This window comes from Musca domestica, unplaced genomic scaffold (assembly GCF_030504385.1).
Source record: "Musca domestica strain aabys unplaced genomic scaffold, Musca_domestica.polishedcontigs.V.1.1 61, whole genome shotgun sequence".
NCBI classification, from domain to species: domain Eukaryota; kingdom Metazoa; phylum Arthropoda; class Insecta; order Diptera; family Muscidae; genus Musca; species Musca domestica.
In genome coordinates, this window is record NW_026712367.1 from 4,754,532 (window position 1) to 4,775,651 (window position 21,120).

Genomic DNA, 21,120 nt, shown 5'->3' on the forward strand with positions numbered 1-21,120 from the left:
TAAATGGGTTAAATGGCTGACACTGGTAATAAAAGTTAGGTGAAGTAAATGAAGAACATTCCCAGGAAGGAAACTGGGAGCAGAGGGGATTTCTTGGAAGATTAGCTTAACTTGAATCTCTGAGGGATTTTTCGAGGTCCCTAGAGGCAGCAATAACATCGACTTTTTACAGATTTTTTCAAGGGCCTATAACGGAGATTTAAAAAAATCTAAAAATGTGGCATGGGTCCTAAATTGAATAAATGGCCGACACTGGTAATAAAAGTTAAGCGAAGTAAATGAACAGGAATGTCCCTTGTAAGAACCCTGGACAGAGGAGTTTTTCGAGAATTTTTTAAAGGGTATTTTACTTCGATTTTTGAGAACCCCTAGAAGCAGCCATAAAGTCGGATTTTTAATGAATTTTTCAAAGACCCATAACGGGAATTTTTAAAATAAATTTTCCAAGAAGATGTGGCATTTTTGTTCTTTAGCTAAAATAGGTCCTAAATGGGTTAAATGACTGACACTTGTAATAAAAGTTGGGACAAGCATAATGGAGAACATTCCCTGCAAGGCATTGGGAGCAGAGGGGGTTTTTAGAGAATTTGTAATAGGGTATTTTAACTTGGATTTTTGAGGTATTTTTCAAGACTCAAAGAAGCAGCTTTAGAGAATTTATCAGGACACCCAGAAGCCATAAAGTCGAAGTTTTAATGAATTTTCCAAGTACCTATAAAGATAATTTTTAAAAGTAAATGGAGGACATTTCCCTCAAGGAGAGGATTTTAGGAGATTTTTAAGAGGGTATTAAACTTGGATTTTCAAAACTCGTAGAAGTAGGGATTTTCGAGGCCGTAAGAAGCAGCCATAACATGGAAATTTTAACGGATTTTCCAAAAAAAAATGCGGCATTTTTCACATTACATGAGGGGATGGGTCCTAAATGAGTTAAATGACTGACACTAGTAATAAAAGCTGGGCGAAGTAAATGGGGGACATTTCCCTCAAGAACCTTGGAAGTAGAGGGGATTTTTAAGAGGATATTTTACTTCGATTTTTGAGGGATTTTCAGGATTCCTAAAAGAATCTTTAAGGTGGATTTTAAGGGATATCTCAAGACACCTATAAGCGGCCATAAGGTCGAGGACACATCCCGTGAGAACCCTGGGAGCAGAGAGGATTTTTAGAGGATTTTTTAAGAGGGTATTTTAACATGGATTTTTGAGGGACTTTTCAAGACCCCTAGAAGCAGCTTGATTTTTTGATTTTAATGGATTTATCAGTACACCAAGATGTCATAAAGTCCGATTTTTATTTGAGGACCTTTAATTGAGGACATTTCCCTCAAGGACCTTGGGAGCAGAGAGGATTTTAGTGGATTTTTAAGAGAGTATTTTAACTTGGCTTCTTGAGGGATGTTTTAGGACCCCAAAAGCAGCTTTAAGGTGGATTTTAAAATACTTTTTAAGGCTCCTAGAATCAGCGATATTGTCGATTTTTTAACGGAATTTTAAGGCCCCAAAATGTAATTTGTTTTCCTTGGAAGTAGAGGGGATTTTTAGAGGATTTTTAAGAGGGCATTTTACTTCGACTTTTGAGGGATTTTCAAGACCCCTAGAAGAAGCTTTAAGGTGGATTTTAACGGATTTTTAAAGAAGCGGCCATAACCTCGAGGACACTTCCCGGGAGAACCTTGAAGCAGAGGGTATTTTAACATGGATTTTAAGAGGGTATTTTAACAGGGATTTTTGAGCGATTTTTCAAAGTCCCTAGAAGCAGCCTTAAGGTGGATTTTAAAAGATTTTTCAAGACCCCAGAAGTAAACATTACGTCGACCTTTCAATAAATTTTCCAAGGCCCTATAACGGGGATTTACAAAAAATCAACAAAAAAAAGAAAATTATCACATTGCGCTGAGTGGATGGGTCCTAAAGGGGTTAAATAGCTGATATTGCCAGTAAAACCTGGGACAAGTAAATGGAGGACATTTCCCTCAAGGGCCCAGGGAGCAGAGGGGATTTTCAGAGGATTTTTGAGGATATCCTAACTTGGATTGTTAGAGTATATTTCAAGGCCCCCAGAAGCAGCTTTAAGGTGGATTTTAGAGGATTTGTCAAGACCCCCAGAGGCAGCCTTAATTTAAACTTTTTAAAAAAATTTATTTATTTATTTTTTTTTTTAAGTGTCATTTCTCACGTTGGCTAAAGGGATGCGTTCCAAATGGGTTAAATGGCTGACTCTGGGAGAAGAGGGAATTTTTTAGAGGATTTTTAAGAGATTTTTTTTTTGAAGAATTTTCAAGATCCTCTAGAAGGAGCTTAAAGGTGGATTTTAAAGGACTTTTAAAGTCTCAAAGATGCAGCCATAACGGATTTTCCAAGGCCTCATAACGTGAATTTATAAAATATTTTTTCAAAAAAATTTGGCATTTTTCCTCTCTGACCGATAGGTTAGCTCCTGAATGGGTTAATAAAATTTGGTACCTGTAATTAAAGTTAGGGACAAGTAAATGGAGGACATTTCCTACAATGAACAGGAGGATTCTTAAGGGTATTTTAACTTGGATTTTTGAGGTCTTTTTCAAGACCCCTAAAAGCAGCTTTAAGGTAGAATTCAAAGGACTTTTCAGGACTCTTAACAACAACGAGGCTTTATTAAAAAAGTTTACCGGATTTTTAAAAGCATCTTAACTTGGATTTTGAAGGTTTTTTTCACCTTTAAATTGGATTTTAAAGGATTTTTCAAGGACCCTAGAAGCCGCATTTTTTGAAGAAATTTTCAAAGTCCCCAGAAGCACCTCTTATGTCGACTTTTTAAAGAATTTTTCAATGCACCTCGAAACATTACATTTCGAAGAAATGTTCAATGTCCCTAGAGGCACCTCCAATGTCGAATTTTTGAAAAGATTTTCAATGATTTTTTCGAGCTCTTTCAAAGTGCCCAGCATGGATTTTTAAAGAATGTTCATCCTTGGAGGAAATAAAAAAATGGAGATAAGAGAGATATAGAAGCAAGACGGAGAAGAAAATATTTGTAGAGGGAAGTATAGCTAGGAAGGTGGTCAAAAAGGACTTTCTTGCAACCAAGAGTGGCTCTCGAATTTTATATGTACCTCTAACGTGCATTTTTAAAGAATTTTCAAGGCCCACCCAAAGCAGCTTCAATTTGGATTTTTAAAAGAATTTTTCAAACCCTATAACGTGAATTTTTTAAAGGCCTATAAAGTGAATTTTTTAAGTATTTTTTAAGATTTTTTCAAGACCCCTAAAAGGTCCTTTGAAGACAATCAAACATGTTTATAGATTTTTTCAATGTCCTCTGAAGACCTTCTTACATCATTTTTATAGAATTTTTCAAGGATTTTAGAAGCAGCTTCAACGTGGATTTAAAAAAAATTCACCTACTCTGAAGCACATCCACCCTGCAGTTTTATATAATTTTTAAGAACCCTAGAAGCAGCTTCGACGTCTATTCTTTTTTCAAGGTCCTTTGAAGAACGTCCAACCTGAGATGAATCAACTAGGATTTATGAAAGATAGGCCAACATGTGTCATCTTCACACCAGATCTTGTCTTGGCAGAAATATTTAGTTATTGCGAAATTTGAAGACAATCAGATTTCTCTTTCGTATTTTATGCGGGTTTAAATTATTCAAAATTTTGAACCCTTTGTGTGGGAGGTATTTGCTAGAGTGGATCTGACCTAGCTCTGATAAAAATATTAGGATTTGCAAAGTTTGCAAAGGATTGCATGATCCTTTCTTGTTCTAAAAGCTAAATTATTTTCTCGAAATTTTGACCTATTGTGGGGGAGGTACTAGAAGAAGTGGACCGAAATTGTCCATCTTCGAACTCGATCAAAGTTTGATAAGAATATTTTGATATACCAACTGCGAAGCAAATCAGATACTCCCTTCGAGAATTATCGTACCAGGCACCAAACCAACAAATACATAGACGTAAGGATGGGCGAACGGACACTCTTAGATCTACTCCAAATGTCCTGAAACGTATGTGGCCCAAAAATATTTGTGGTCCAAAACCGTTATTTCGATAAGGCACATTTTTGCTCGTATCAAATCATGTATACCCTCTATAGCTGGTTGAGGCTATATGGCTGGTTGAGGCTATAAAAATTCCCCTATAGCACCTTTAAGGTGGATTTTTTCAAGACGTCTATAGGACCTCTAATCTATTTTTTTAATAATTGAAAATTTATGATAAAGATGACCACAGGAGCCTTGAAAATTTCTTGGATATATTCACATAAAATGAAGGATGTAGCCGATATGGGGCCAACCCACCTCCCCAGCCCACTGTGCTGCAAGTTAATTCCCTGATATTTTATTCTGCCCTTTTCCATTGAAATGAAAAACAAAAGAAAAAAAAAACGGAAAAATCCGTTTTTTATCTTTTGCCTTGCAGCTTAACTAAATGATGAAACATGCTTTCATTACAACTGCATCCTTTTTGGCTGGGGGATAAAAAAAGAGGAAGCAGGACAATCGTCATCATCCAGCTCTTGTTATTCTCCTACCACCCAAGAGAAGATATTTATTTTTTCTTTGCGACAAAACTGTTTTTAAATGTAGTTCCTGTGCATGGTACCTCAGGTTGGCTCAGTTTTGTATTTTTTGTCCTTTATCCTTCGAATGGTGTAGTTCGTGATCCTGCTACAATTGTCCTACCTAAATGGGAGAAAATGTAATTGTAATTAAGAGTGAATGCAAATGGAAATGTTAAATATTATTTCAGGCAGATGCAATCTTGCGGTTTTGCGGGCGGCCGAGACACACACACACAGTAGCGGAATGACTGAATAGCTTGATGACTGTCGGAATGAATGGCATAATTTGTTGTTGTTGGTTCTCAGATCCTTTTGCTTGTCATTTCTGCATTGAATTGAGTTTACATTGGCGTATGAGTGATTTTTAAATAATTGAGTTTATCTACCACCCTCCGTCCTCCGTCCGCTTCTTCCGAACAATAATGAAACGCTTGTATGGAAATCATATTACCTGTGCGTAATTATATATTGGCAATACACTTGCAAAGATGTCAAAGGAGAAATGGAGGGTAATGATGATGATGCTGACCTGGATGTGGGAGAATGCTTAAAACAGGAAATTCTTGAAATAAATACATATGCAAAAAGTGCCTCAAGGAGCCTTGAAAAATTTATCAGAAAAAACGCATTAAAGTTGGCCACAGAAGCCTTGAAAAATTCCTGGAAATATTGACATTAAAGACCTTTCAAGGAAAATGAAGAAAAATCTTTAAAAATCCGAAATCTAGGGTACCTCAAGTGACCTTGGAAAATTCTATAAAAAATTCAGGCCGAAGGTTTCTAAAAAGTCTCCCAAAAGCCAAGATTAATTTTGCCCCAAAGAGTATATTTAAATCAACTTTTGAAGTCCTCCATAGAACCTCTAAGGTGGATTTTTTCAAGGCCTCTATAGGACCTCTATTCTATTTTTTTAATAATTAAAAATCTATAATAAAGTTGACCACAGGAGCCTTGAAAATTTCTTGCAAATATTCATATTTAAGACCCTTCAAGAGGAACTAAAAAACCTTTAAAAATCCGAAATTTAGGGTACCTCAATGCCCCTTGGAAAATTCTATAAAGACACCAGGTTGAGGGTTTCTAAAAGACCCAATTAAATTTTGACCCAAATAATATTTTTAAATAAACTTTTGAAGTTCTCCATCGCACATCTAAGGTGAATTTTTTTAAGGACCTCTAATCTATTTTTTTTAATAATTGAAAATTTATCATAAAGTTGACCACAGGAGCCTTGAAAAATTCTTGGAAATATTCATATTTAAGACCCTTCAAGAGGAACTAAAAATCTTTAAAAATTCGAAATTTAGGGTACCTCAAGTGCCATTGGAAAATTCTATAAAAAAAAATCTAGGCCGAGGGTTTCTAAATAATCTCTTAAAGGCCAAGTTAAATTTTGCCCCAAATAATATTTTTAAATTAATTTTTCAAGGTGCTATGAGCACCTCTAAGGTGGATTTTTTCAAGACCTCCATAGCACCTATAATCTAATTTTTTTAAAAATTGAAAATTCATAATAAAGTTGGCACAGAAGCCTTGAAAAATTCCTGGAAATATTGACATTAAAGACCCTTCAAGAAGAACTAAAAAATCTTTAAAGATCAGAAATTTAGGGTATGTCAATGACCCTTGGAAAATTCTATAAACAAATCCTGGCCGAGGGTTTCTAAATAATCCCTATAAGACCCAGTTAAATGTTGCCCCAAATACTATTTTTAAATCAACTTTTGATGTCCTCCATAGCACCTCTAAGGTGGATCTTTTCAAGGCCTCCATACAACCTCTAATCTATTTTTTTAATAATTGAAAATTTATAATAAAGTTGGCCAGAGGAGCCTTGAAAAATTAATGGAAATATTGACATTAAAGACGTTTCAAGGAAAACGAAAAAAATGTTTAAAAATCTGAAATTTAGGGTGCCTCAAGGGCCCTTGGATATTGCTATAAAAACTCCAAGTTGAGGGTTTCTAAAAAAAATCTCTTAAAGACCAAGTTAAATGTTGCCCCAAAAAGTATTTTTAAATCATTTTTTCAAGGCCTTTAAAGTGGTTTCTTCAAGACCTCCATAGCACCTCTAATCTAATTTTTTTTTTAATAATTGAAATTTTAAAATAAATTTGCCCACAGGAGCCTTGAAAAATTCCTGGAAATATAGCCTTGAAAAGTTCTATAAAAACTCCAGGTTGAGGGTTTCTAAAAAATCTCTAAAAGTCCAAGTCTCAAAGGGTATTTTTAAATCAACCATTCAAGGCCTACCCCTAAGTTGGATTTTTTCTACTCCGTATTTTTTTAACAATTTGTCGATTCTCCTAACTTGGACTTTTTAAAAATTATTCTAGGCCCCAATAAGAACTTCTAAAGTTTCTTTTTACATAACTTATCCAGGCCTCTGCAAGAACATCAAATGTCAATATTTAAGATGCTCTCAAGATTCCTCTTAAGGCCTTTGAAAATTTCATAACATATCCTTGTGAAGTCTTTCAAATGTTCCTAGTTCAAGATGTCTAAACAAAACTTTGAAAATAATCTCTAAAAGGCCAAGATAAAATTGTCTCAAAGAGTTGTTTTTTATATCAATCCTTCAAGGTCCCCATAGTACATCTAAGTTCGATTTTTCAAGACCACTATAGGACCTCTAATCTATTTTTTAATAATTTACCGATGCCCCATAAAACTCACCTAAAGTGGATTTTTAAGCATTTTTCAAGGCCCCGATGTATACTTCTCAGGTATATTTTTTGAAAAACACAAGATTCCCACAGGAACCTTGAAAAATTACTGGAAATATTAATTTTTAAGACCCTTTCAGAAAAAATTAAAAATTCTTTAAAAATCTCAAATTTATGGTGATTCAAGAACCCTTAAAATTTTTCATAAAAATCCAGATTGAGTTTATCTAAAAAATCTCTAAAAGGCCAAGTTATATTTTGTCCCAAAGGCTCTTTTTAATCAATATTTTAAGGCCCCCATAGCACCCCGAAGTTGGATTTTTTCAATGGCTCTAAAGCACCTGTAATCAATCTTTTTAATAATTTACGGAGGCCCCTTAAAATACGGTGGTTTTTTATGAATTTTTTAGCCGCCCATAAAAACTTCTGAAGTGTATTTTTTTACAGAACACTCTCAAGGCCTCTGTAAGAATATCTAACATTTATATTTAAGATCTTCCTAGAGATTTTCTTAAGGCCTTTGAAATTGGCTTTCGAGAGGTAAGTTTTTGTACCCTCATTCTAGGAAAGTTTTTTTTTTTTTTTGTCTTGTCGGACGGTCTCGGATACCCGGATATTTGACCCAAAATTACAGCTCAAAGACCCGCTTTAGACAGGGATTTACAAAAACGATATGGACAATATCTATATCATTTAAAAGCTATTGAAACCCTAATCAACAAGTGTTCTCATGATAGGATCCGTGAGTTATATCAGAATAGATTTTTTCCACCCTTAAAAATTCGTGGTAAAAGTGCCTAGGAAGTCACACTAAAATAGTTTACAAAAATGATTTCAAAATATGCCCCAGTGGGCCTTGAAAAAAAATCTTTAAAAATCCGATTTTAAGACGGCTTAAATGACCTTAAAAATTCTTAAAAAGTACACATTAACAGTGTCTCAATATTTTTTTAAAAATCCATACTAAAAGTGACTCCAGGAGCTCTCGAAGAAAATACAAGATAAAGGTAGCTGTAGGATCTCGAATACATTAAAAAACAGGTTATTAGAACGTCAATGATGTCGAAAACAAAAACCTCATTCAAATGTGCTTTTATAGCATCGACAAATTATTTAAAAAAGGTCCACTCTGAAGGTGCCTCCATGTCCTTTCAAAAAAAAAAATCACTTTTAAAGATGCCTCCGAGGATCTCCAATTTTTTTTAACAAATTCACTTTGAAGGTATTTCTATGAATCCTCGAAAAAGTTTTGAAAATTGACAAAATTATACTTAAATGTATGTTATGTCTGCAGAACTTTTGGCATTGAAAATGGGCCATGTAGGTCCACGTCGTATAGCCCCCATATAAGGGTACCTCCCGATATTCGGTATTTGGATGATTTTAGCGACATTATTATTCAATTTTGGTATTTGAAGTTCGTAACGGATGGTACAGCCTATGGCAGAAAATTGTCTGTGCAGGTCCATGTCTTCGTATAGCCCCCATATAACAGTACCTCTCGATATTCGGTGATGATTTAAGCGACATTATTCACCGGAATCATATCAAATTTGGAATTCGTACTGGATACTACAGCCTATGACAGGAATTTGTCTGTGCTGGTCCATATCGTCTTGTAGCCCCCATATAAGTGTGCTCTCGATATTCGGTATTTTGATGATTTTAACGACTTTATTCGCCGGAATTGTTTCAAATTAGGTATTTGAAGTTCGTAGTGAATACTACATGACAGAAAATTTTCGGTGCATGTCTACATTGTGGTATAGCCCCCATATAATCAAGTTCAAGTTTCGCATTTGAATATTGTAATGGCTTATGCATATGGCCCAGGTCCACGTCGTCGATTATGACGGCTACATTTGATATTTTTAACTTTTTAAAGGAATTTTTAAAGAATTTTATTTTTGTTTGAAAATTGCCAAATTTGTCCCAAATGATGGAGGATATTCAAAATTCGACCCGGCCGTACCTACAGCTTTTTTACTTGTTTTTTTATATCCTTGCTGCTCTACGTCCCTTTTGCTTCTGTTAGCCTTTAAAAATTCATTTAAAAAAATCCTGTATTTATATGGACTTTCGTGTATTTTGTTCTAAAGTACCCTGGGACGTATGATGTACGTCAGCATTCATACGCCACCCCGCCATTTTCCCACTTTAATAAATTATTAATTAAACCACTTTTCTCATCTATTTTTCTTACTGAACTCCTGCAATTCATTAAAAAAAATCGAAATAAAATTATTTCTTCAAATCACAGGTATTCAATAGTTTTGGAAAGTTTCAAAAATGTCCCTGGAGTTCTATTGGCTTTTCTGAATAATTAAAAAATAATTTTAAAGAAATTGGGGTGGTTTATTGACCTCTAACAATTCTTAAACAAAGTGTGGACGCCAATTTATTTATTTTTTTAGGTAAATCTGCGATTACGCTTCAAAAAAAAAAATGTGGTTGCCAATTTTTTTTTTTTGTATCCTTGCTGCCCTAATCCCTTTTGTTTCTATTAGCCTCTAAAAATTCATTAAAAAAATCCTGTATTTATATGCTTTCGAGTATTTTGTTCTTAAGTACCCCTGGACTTATGATGTACGTCCTTACCGATTTCTTAAAATGGTTTAGAAAAATGTGAACGCCATTTTTTTTTATTTTATTTATTTATTTATTTTTTTTTTTTTTTGAAATCTTTCGTGACCCTTCTGCTTCTATTAGCCTTTAAAAATACATTAAAAAATCCTGTATTAATACTGGTTTTCCCATATTTTTTTCCAAAGTACCCTGGGTCGTATGATGTACGTCAGCACTCATACGCCACCCAGCCATTTTCCCATTTTAATAAATTATTAATTAAACCATTTTTCTCATCTATTTTTCTTTTTGAACTTCTACAATTCTTTAGAAAAAAAATCGAAAAAAAATTATTTTAAAAATCACAGGTATTCAATAGTTCTGGAAAGTTTCAAAAATGTCCCCTGGAGTTCTATTGGCTTTTCTAAATAATTAAAATAATTAAAAAAAATTGTGGTGGTTTATAGACCTCTAACAATTCTCAAAAAAAGTGTGGACGCCAATTTATTTATTTTTTTTATTTTTTTTAAGAAAATCTGCACTTAAGCTTCAAAAAAAAGTTGGTCGGCAAATCATGTTTTTTTTTTTTTGTATCCTTGGCGCTGTGCTTCTATTAGCCTCTAAAAATTCATTAAAAAATCATGTATTGATTTCCGAGCATTTTGTTCTTAAGTACCCTGGGATGTATGATGCACGTCAGTACCGATCTTTTAAAATTGTTTAGAACAAAATCGCCATTTTTTTTTTTTTTTGGAAATTCTTACTGCCGTATATCCCTTCTGCTTCTTTCTCATCTATATTTCTTACTGAACTCCTTCTTTAAAAAAAAAATTGAAATAAAATTATTTTAAAAATCACAGGTATTCAATAGTTCTCCAAAGTTTCAAAAATGTCCCTGGAGTTCTATTGACTTTTCTGAATAATTAAAATAATTTAAAAAAATTGGGGTGGTTTATAGACCTCTAATAATTCTTAAAAAAAAGTGTGGACTCCAATTTATTTATTTATTTATTATTATTATTTTTTTATTTTATTTTATTTTATTTATTTTTTTTTTTTTTTTTTTTTTTGAGAAAAGCTGCACTTACGCCATTTTTTTTTTGTATCCTTGGCGCTCTGCGACCCTTTTGCTTCTATTAGTCTCTAAAAATTCATTAAAAAAAAACCTGTATTTATATGGACTTTCGAGTATGGGATGTTTGATGTACGTCAGTACCGATTTTTTAAATTTTTTTAGAAAAAATATAAACGCCAATTTTTTTCCTTTTTTTTTTGAAATCTTTGCTGTCCCTTATGCTTTTATTAGCCTTTAAAAATTCATTAAAAAATCCAGTATTAATATTGATTTTCCCATATTTATTCCAAAATTACCCTGGGACGTATGATGTACGTCAGCACTCATACGCCTCCTCCAATTTTTCCCATTTTAATAAATTATTAATTAAACCATTTTTCTCATCTATTTTTCTTACTGAGCTCCTACAATTCTTTAAGAAAAATTCGAAATAAAATTATTTTAAAAAAAATCACAGGTATTCAATAGTTCTGGAATGTTTCAAAAATGTCCCTGGAGTTCTATTGACTTTTCTGAATAATTAAAATAATTTAAAAAAATTGGGGTGGTTTATAGACCTCTATTAATTCTTAAAAAAGTGTGGACGCCAATTTATTTATTTATTTTTTTAAATAAATCTGCACTTGCGCTTCAAAAAAAAATGTGGTCACCAATTTTATTTATTTATTTTTTTGTATCCTTTTCGACACTTTTGCTTCTATTAGCCTCTAAAAATTCATTAAAAAAATCGTTATTTATATGGACTTCCGAGTATTTTGTTCTTAAGTACCCCTGGACGTATGATGTAGGACAGTACCGATTTCTTAAAATTGTTTACACATTTTTTTTGAGATCTTTGGTGTCCCTTCTGCTTCTATTAGCCTTTAAAAATTTATTAAAAAATCCTATACTAATATCGGTTTTCCTATATTTATTCCAAAATTACCCTGGGTCGTATGATTTACGTCAGCACTCATACGCCCCCATTTTTCCCACTTTAATAAATTATTAATTAAACCATTTTTCTCATCGATTTTTCTTACTGAACTCCTACAATTCTTTAGAAAAAAATCGAAGTACATTTTTTTAACAATCACAGGTATTCAATAGTTCTGGCAAGTTTCAAAAATGTCCCTGGAATTCTATTGGCTTTTCTGAATAATTAAAATAATTTAAACAAAATTGGGGGTGGTTTAGAGACCTCTAATAATTCTTAAGAAAAAGTTTGGACACCAATTTATTTATTTTTTTTTTATTTATTTATTTTTTTTTAAGAAAATCTGCACTTAAGCTTCAAAAAAAAGTTGGTCGGCAAATCATGTTTTTTTTTTGTATCCTTGGCGCTGTGCTTCTATTAGCCTCTAAAAATTCATTAAAAAATCATGTATTGATTTCCGAGCATTTTGTTCTTAAGTACCCTGGGATGTATGATGCACGTCAGTACCGATCTTTTAAAATTGTTTAGAACAAAATCGCCATTTTTTTTTTTGGAAATTCTTACTGCCGTATATCCCTTCTGCTTCTGTTAGCCTTTAAAAATTAATTTAAAAAAATCCTGTATTAATATTAATTTTCCTCTACTTATTCCAATGTACCCTTGGAGGTATGATGTACGTCAGCACTCATACGCCCCTCATTTTTTCCACTTAAATTATCAATTAAACCATTTTTCTCATCTATATTTCTTACTGAACTCCTTCTTTAAAAAAAATTGAAATAAAATTATTTTAAAAATCACAGGTATTCAATAGTTCTCCAAAGTTTCAAAAATGTCCCTGGAGTTCTATTGACTTTTCTGAATAATTAAAATAATTTAAAAAAATTGGGGTGGTTTATAGACCTCTAATAATTCTTAAAAAAAAGTGTGGACTCCAATTTATTTATTTATTTATTATTATTATTTTTTTATTTTATTTTATTTTATTTATTTTTTTTTTTTTTTTTTTTTTGAGAAAAGCTGCACTTACGCCATTTTTTTTTGTATCCTTGGCGCTCTGCGACCCTTTTGCTTCTATTAGTCTCTAAAAATTCATTAAAAAAAAACCTGTATTTATATGGACTTTCGAGTATGGGATGTTTGATGTACGTCAGTACCGATTTTTTAAATTTTTTTAGAAAAAATATAAACGCCAATTTTTTTCCTTTTTTTTTTGAAATCTTTGCTGTCCCTTATGCTTTTATTAGCCTTTAAAAATTCATTAAAAAATCCAGTATTAATATTGATTTTCCCATATTTATTCCAAAATTACCCTGGGACGTATGATGTACGTCAGCACTCATACGCCTCCTCCAATTTTTCCCATTTTAATAAATTATTAATTAAACCATTTTTCTCATCTATTTTTCTTACTGAGCTCCTACAATTCTTTAAGAAAAATTCGAAATAAAATTATTTTAAAAAAAATCACAGGTATTCAATAGTTCTGGAATGTTTCAAAAATGTCCCTGGAGTTCTATTGACTTTTCTGAATAATTAAAATAATTTAAAAAAATTGGGGTGGTTTATAGACCTCTATTAATTCTTAAAAAAGTGTGGACGCCAATTTATTTATTTATTTTTTTAAATAAATCTGCACTTGCGCTTCAAAAAAAAATGTGGTCACCAATTTTATTTATTTATTTTTTTGTATCCTTTTCGACACTTTTGCTTCTATTAGCCTCTAAAAATTCATTAAAAAAATCGTTATTTATATGGACTTCCGAGTATTTTGTTCTTAAGTACCCCTGGACGTATGATGTAGGACAGTACCGATTTCTTAAAATTGTTTACACATTTTTTTTGAGATCTTTGGTGTCCCTTCTGCTTCTATTAGCCTTTAAAAATTTATTAAAAAATCCTATACTAATATCGGTTTTCCTATATTTATTCCAAAATTACCCTGGGTCGTATGATTTACGTCAGCACTCATACGCCCCCATTTTTCCCACTTTAATAAATTATTAATTAAACCATTTTTCTCATCGATTTTTCTTACTGAACTCCTACAATTCTTTAGAAAAAAATCGAAGTACATTTTTTTAACAATCACAGGTATTCAATAGTTCTGGCAAGTTTCAAAAATGTCCCTGGAATTCTATTGGCTTTTCTGAATAATTAAAATAATTTAAACAAAATTGGGGGTGGTTTAGAGACCTCTAATAATTCTTAAGAAAAAGTTTGGACACCAATTTATTTATTTTTTTTTTTTATTTATTTATTTTTTTTTAAGAAAATCTGCACTTAAGCTTCAAAAAAAAGTTGGTCGGCAAATCATGTTTTTTTTTGTATCCTTGGCGCTGTGCTTCTATTAGCCTCTAAAAATTCATTAAAAAATCATGTATTGATTTCCGAGCATTTTGTTCTTAAGTACCCTGGGATGTATGATGCACGTCAGTACCGATCTTTTAAAATTGTTTAGAACAAAATCGCCATTTTTTTTTTTGGAAATTCTTACTGCCGTATATCCCTTCTGCTTCTGTTAGCCTTTAAAAATTAATTTAAAAAAATCCTGTATTAATATTAATTTTCCTCTACTTATTCCAATGTACCCTTGGAGGTATGATGTACGTCAGCACTCATACGCCCCTCATTTTTTCCACTTAAATTATCAATTAAACCATTTTTCTCATCTATATTTCTTACTGAACTCCTTCTTTAAAAAAAAAATTGAAATAAAATTATTTTAAAAATCACAGGTATTCAATAGTTCTCCAAAGTTTCAAAAATGTCCCTGGAGTTCTATTGACTTTTCTGAATAATTAAAATAATTTAAAGAAATTGGGGTGGTTTATAGACCTCTAATAATTCTTAAAAAAAAGTGTGGACGCCAATTTATTTATTTATTATTATTTATTTATTTATTTTTTGTTTTTTTTTTTTTTTTGAGAAAATCTGCACTTACGCTCAAAAAAAAATTTGTGGTCGCCAATTTTTTTTTTTTTTTGGAAATTCTTGCTGCCCTATATCCCTTCTGCTTCTGTTAGCCTTTAAAAATTCATTAAAAAAATCCTGTATTAATATTGATTTTCCCATATTTATTCCAAAGTACCTTGGGACGTATGATGCACGTCAGCACTCACCTACCCACCGCCATTTTCCCATTTTAATAAATTATTAATTAAACCATTTTTCTCATGTATTTTCCTCGTTTTTTCAATTTTTAATTACAGCACCACTGAGGATCAACAACAGCCATAAACTTGAACTATTGCCAATGTTATTTTTCAGAGCGAAAAAAAAACAACAATAAAAACAATCACCAAAGGTAATAATCATTAACACGTTAGTGTGAATATGTGCTTCGGACAGTAGACTGAGTGAGAGAAAGAGACGGAGACAGAGACAGAGAACAAAACATGATTTATAAACGGATAACAACGAAACATTTAAACTATTTTACAGCTTTTTAACAAATAATTGGAAACTGACACGGAAACTATGCCATCGGAGAGAAGGAGAGCTAATCGCAGCAATAACAACAACTTTATGGCAACCCGGCACAGCTGTTGGAAATGATTGGGCGCCATAAGATATATGTGGAATGGAGGGCAACTAAATTGAAACAAATAAAAAAACTAAAAGGTTTTAAGTTCTAAACAAGCCAAGAGAGAGAAAAAGGACCCCTCGCTGCCAGAGAATATGACCAAATAAAATTTTACTACCAAAAAAAGAAAATCTTAAGAGTGAGAAAATAGTGAAAACAAGTTAATGGAAAACTTGGGAAAATATTTACAAAATACTTAATTAACAAAAACCGAAAAAAAAGGAAGAAGACTTTGCTCACAGAACGAAAAGTCCTAGTTTGAAAAAAAAATCGAGAAAAAACCCGAAAGAAAACAACTACCAAAAACCCATTTTGCAGCAAAACGCTTAACATCCCACTCCAGCGACGTAAGGCATTCATTGCAGGGCGTTTAATGCCAAGCACAGCAAGCAACAACTTCCTGTCTCGTTAGATGCCAACATTGCAAGCAGTCAGCCAGTCAAGCTAGAAATTTCCCAACCGCACCTCACACCACTCCTTCTCCTGCTCCTCCTACTCCTGCTGGCATTCTCCAAAACACACTCCAGAGAAAAAGTAAGCTGCTGCTTCGTAAAAGCAAAACAAAACTGGCATCACCCATATCATTGCAACACAAAAACCTCATCTCCTGCTAGCCGGTAGCCCATTTGCCCAAAAAGCAGCTGCAAACATGGCGTTGGGAAAATCCATTAAAATGTACCTGACTATATTCGTGGCCACCACATGCATGTACATGATACTGTATCAGTATCACATATCACGGCAGCCAATGCCCCAGCCAGAAATCATAAAGGTATGTTTGGCAAAATTACTTCTTTCCTCCACCAAAAACCCCACAACCTACACCACCCCCTCAGACACACACCAACACTATATCCAAGCATTTAACAATTGGGGGCAGGGTAAGCAAGTAAAGGGATTAAGTCGAAATTTAAAGAAATCCCAGGGAAACAAAAATAAACAAAGTACCCCCAGGGGGCGTATGATGCATGACAGAAGGTATACGCTCTCTAGACCCCTTTGAAAAATTGAGAGAATTTTGAAAATATTTCTTTTGGAAGGTCCAGGATATTTTATTTTAAATTTAAATTTTTAGGGATTAAATCTTAAAGGGATTAAGTAGAAATTTGAAGAAATCCAAGAGAAACAAAAATAAACAAAGGACCCCAGGGGGCCTATGATGTATGACAGAATGTATAAGCAGCCCTGGACGCTTTTGAAAATTTGGGAGAATTTTTTAAAATATTTTTTTGGGAGTTCTAGGATATTTTATTTTAAATTTAAATTTCAAAAATAGTGAAATAAATAAAGGCTTATGTAGAAATTTGAAGAAATCCAAGGGAAACGAAATTGAAAAACTACCCTAAAGGGCGTATGATATATGACAGAATGCATACGCACCCCGGGACCCTTTAAAATTTGAGATAATTTATAAAATATTTTTTTTAAGAATATTTGAAGGTCCAGGATTTTTTAACTTGACGATTTTGAAAAGTCCTTTGTATATCTGGAATTTTGTTTGGAAATTTGAATGAGGACAAAAGTGATTTTTGAATGATTTATATACTCAAGATTTTTTTATAAACTTATTTATTTTTTTTATTTAACTCCTAAGAAAACAAAAATAAATTAAGTCAAACTTTAAAGAAATCTAAGAAAAATTAACAAAGTTCCCGAGGGCGTATGATGCATGACAACATGTATACGCACCCCTGGACCCCTTTAACATTTGCAAGAATTTTTAAAATATTTTTTTTTTTTAGAGAATGTTGAAAGGACCATAGAACAGCAGAATGTTTTTATTTGATGATTTTAGACGGTCCTTTGTATAGCAGGATTTTTTTAAGAAATGTGAATGGCTTGTAAGACTATAGGGATTTTTTAAAGGATTTTTTTACACACGATGTTTTATAAAGTTAATATTTTTAAATTAAAATCCCAGGGAAACTAAAATAAATAATAAATAAAAGAAAGAAATCCAAGGAAATCCCTTTGAAAATTTGGGAGAATTTTTTAAAATAATTTTTTGGAAGGTCCCGTATATTTTATTTTTAAATTTAAATCCTAAGAATACAAAAATAAATAAAGGCTTAAGTAGAAATTTAGAGAAATTCAAGGGAAGGACAAATAAACAAAGTGCCCGGGGGCGTATGATGCATGACAACATGTATACGCACCCCTTTAACATTTGAAAGAATTTTAAAATATTTTTAAGAATGTTGTAAGGTCCATAGAACAGCAGGATTTTTTATTTGATGATATTGGAAGGTCCTTTTATGTCCATGGAATTTTGTTAAGAAATTTAACTAGCTTTTGGAACCATAGGGATTTTTTGTAAAGAATTTGTATACTCAAGATTTTATTTATACATTTTTTTAATTTAAATCATAAGACAAGAAGTAATAAATCAAGAAATTAAGTGAAAATTTGAAGAAATCCAAGGAATGACAAATAAACAAAGTTCCCGGGGGCGTATGATGCATGACAACATGTATACGCATCCCTGGACCCCTTTAAAATTTGAAAGAATTTTAAAATATTTTTTTAAGAATGTTGGAATGAATAATGAATGTTATCGAGGATTTTTAATTTGATGATTTTGGAAGGTCCTTTGTATAGCTAGATTTTATTTAAAAAATATGAATGGCTTATAGGACACTGGGAATTTTTTAAAGGATTTTTATACACACGATGATTTATAAATTTAATTTTTTTAAATTTAATTCCTAGGAAAACTAAAATAAATAATAAATAAAAAAAGGAAGAAATTCGAGGGAAAGAATAATAAACAAAGAAACTCGGGGCGTATGATGCATGACAATAGGTATACGCACCCCTGGACCCCTTTGACATTTGAAAGAATTTTTAAAATATTTTTTCAAGAATGTTGTAAGGTCCATAGAATAGCAGGATTTTTATATTGGATGATTTTGGAAGGTCCTTTGTATAGCTGGAATTTTTTTAAGAAATTTGGCTGGCTTCTAGGACATTAGGGATTTTTTAAAGAATTTATATACTCAAGATTTTTTTTATAAATTTATTTTGTTTAAATTTAAATCATAAGAAAATAAAGAAATTAAGTGAAAATTTGAGAAAATCCAAGGGAAATAAAAAATTACCCTGAAGGGCGTATGATGCATGACAACAGGTATACGCAGTCCTGTACACTTTAAAATTTTAAAGAATTGTTAAAATATTTTTTATGAATGTTGTAAAGTTCATAGAACAACAGGATGTTTTAATTTGATGAGTTTGGAATGTCCCTTTTATATACCTGGAATTTTGCTAAGAAATTTGGATGGCTTCTAGGACAATAGAGATTTTTTTTTATGAATTTATATCTCTAAACTTTTTATAAATTTAAAATTTTTAAATTTAAATCCCAAGAATACAAAAATAAATAAAGGCTTAGGTAGAAATTTAGAGAAATCCAAGGGAAAGACAAATAAACTAAGTGCCCTGGGGCGTATGATGCATGACAACAGGTATACGCAGTCCTGTACCCCTTTAAAATTTTAAAGAATTTTTAAAATATTTTTTTAAGAATGTTGTAAGGTCCATAGAACAGCAGGTTTTTTTTATTTGGTGATTTTGGAAGGTCCTTGTATAGCTAGAATTTTTTTAAGAAATGTGAATGGCTTGTGGGACATTAGGGATTTTTTTAAAAGAATTTATTTACTCAAGTTTTTTTATAAATTGAAATGCCTATAGATCACCAGGAACTTACATATATAGAGTTTTCGATGGAAAATATTTTGCTGCAATAAAGTTTCAGTTAAAAGAAATCCTAAGAAAACAAAAATAAACAAAGTACCCCCGGGGGCGTATGATGCATGACAACACGTATACGCACCCTGGTCCCCTTGAAAATTTGAGAGAATTTTTAAAATATATTTTTTAATTATGTTGGAATGAATAATAAATGTTGTCCAGGATTTTGTAATTTAAATATTTTGGAAGGCCCTTTGCATAGCTGGAATTTTGTTAAGAAATTTGGCTGGCTTCTAGGGCAATAGAGATTTTTTAAAAGAATTTATATCTCTAAATTTTTTATAAATTTAAAATTTTTTAATTCAGATCCTAAAAAAAAAACAAAAATAAATTATAAATAAAGGAATTAAGTAGAAATTTGAAGAAATCCAAGTGAAAGACAAATAAACAAAGTGGCCGGGGGCGTATGATGCATGACAACATGTATACGCATCCCTGGACCCCTTTAAAATTTGAAAGAATTTTAAAATATTTTTTTAAGAATGTTGGAATGAATAATGAATGTTATCGAGGATTTTTTATTTGGTGATTTTGAAAGGTCCTCTGTATAGCTGTAATTTTGCTAAGAAATGTGGATGGCTTCTAGGACATTAGGGATTTTTTTTAAAGAATTTATATACCCTAAATTTTTTATAAATTAAAAATTTTTAAATTCAAATCCTAAGAAAACATAAAAAAATTATAAATACAGGATTTAAGTAGAAATCTAAAGAAATCCAAGGGAAAGACAAATAAACAAAGTGCTCGGAGGCGTATGATGCATGACAAAATGTATACTCACCCCTTTAACATTTGAAATAATTTTTAAAGTATTTTTTTTAAGAATGTTGAAGTTCATAATAGGCAACTTTGAAAATTGCCAAAGTCGTTCCAAATGGTAGAGGGTATTCAATCATTTTTTAATCATTTTTTTCGTATACCTACATGCAGCAGTACAATATATTTTTTACCCTTTCCGAGGGGCCACTGGATTTCCTATAATGTTTTTTTTCTGTAGAACTTTAATGTAGACTTTAAAACAATTTTACGAGGCCCTTAGGTGTAGCTTTACGATGACTTCTTTTAGAGAATTTTCAATGTCCTTTATATGACTTTACACTAAATTTCATAGGGAATTTCTGAAGGCCCAAAAATGACTTTTTTATTGAATTTTTCTAGGCCCCAACTTTCATGTAGATTTTTATAGAATTTTACGAGGTCCTTAGATGAGCTTTACTATGACCTTTTTTATATATTTTTTCAAGACACTTTTTACACTTTCAAGCAAAATTTTATTTAGATTTTTGTAGAATTTTACGAGACCCTTACATGTATCTATACGATGAATTCATTTACAGATGGCACCTAGAAGCCCTTATACGTCAATTTTGTGAAGAATTTTTCTAAGCTCTTTTAATCAACTTTTATTTAGATTTTTGTAGAATTTTACGAGGCACTTAGGTTTAGCTTTATGATTATCTTTTTTATAGATTTTTTCAAGCATTTTTTACGGTTCTACACTACATTTTCAAGAAATTTCTGAAGGTCCCTAGAAGTCCTTATAGTGAATTTTTCTAGGCTCTTTCAAACCAACTTTTATGTAGATTTTTATAAAAATTTTCGACCCCTTTAGATGTAGTTTAATGATGCACTTTTTTAGAGAAATTTTCAAGTACATTTATATGACAGAAAAAATGTTTAAGGAATTTCTGAAGGTCAATAGAAGCCATTGTGCACTCATTTTTTAAATGTTAATTTTTTAATTTTAATTTTTTAACCACATTTGACATAGATTTTCTACAAATTTTTCAAAGCCCTTAGGGGTAGCTATAGGAAGATTTTTTACAAAAATTTTCAATGCTCTTTATACGGCTTTGCACTATTTTTTTTTTTTTTTTTTTTTTTTTTTTTTTTTTTTGGAATTTTTAAAGACTCTTCTTTCAACCAACTTTAGTTGGAGTAGCTTTATGATGATTTTTTAGAGAATTTTACAGGGTCTTGAATGTCTTAAGGAATGTCTGGAAGCCCCTACAAC

General features: G+C 31.7%; 1 protein-coding gene across 2 annotated transcripts in view; it reads left to right on the forward strand.

The window, feature by feature from the left end:
- LOC101891900 (galactosylgalactosylxylosylprotein 3-beta-glucuronosyltransferase P) overlaps nucleotides 1-21,120 on the forward strand; it is a 139,085-nt gene that overhangs the window by 96,168 nt on the left and 21,797 nt on the right. For both annotated transcript variants that reach the window (XM_059129480.1, XM_059129481.1), the window contains exons 3-4: nucleotides 14,983-15,077; nucleotides 15,215-16,128. In XM_059129480.1, the coding sequence (XP_058985463.1) occupies nucleotides 16,006-16,128 (123 nt within the window). In that variant the 5' untranslated portion in view covers nucleotides 14,983-15,077; nucleotides 15,215-16,005. The remainder of the gene's footprint in view (nucleotides 1-14,982; nucleotides 15,078-15,214; nucleotides 16,129-21,120) is intronic.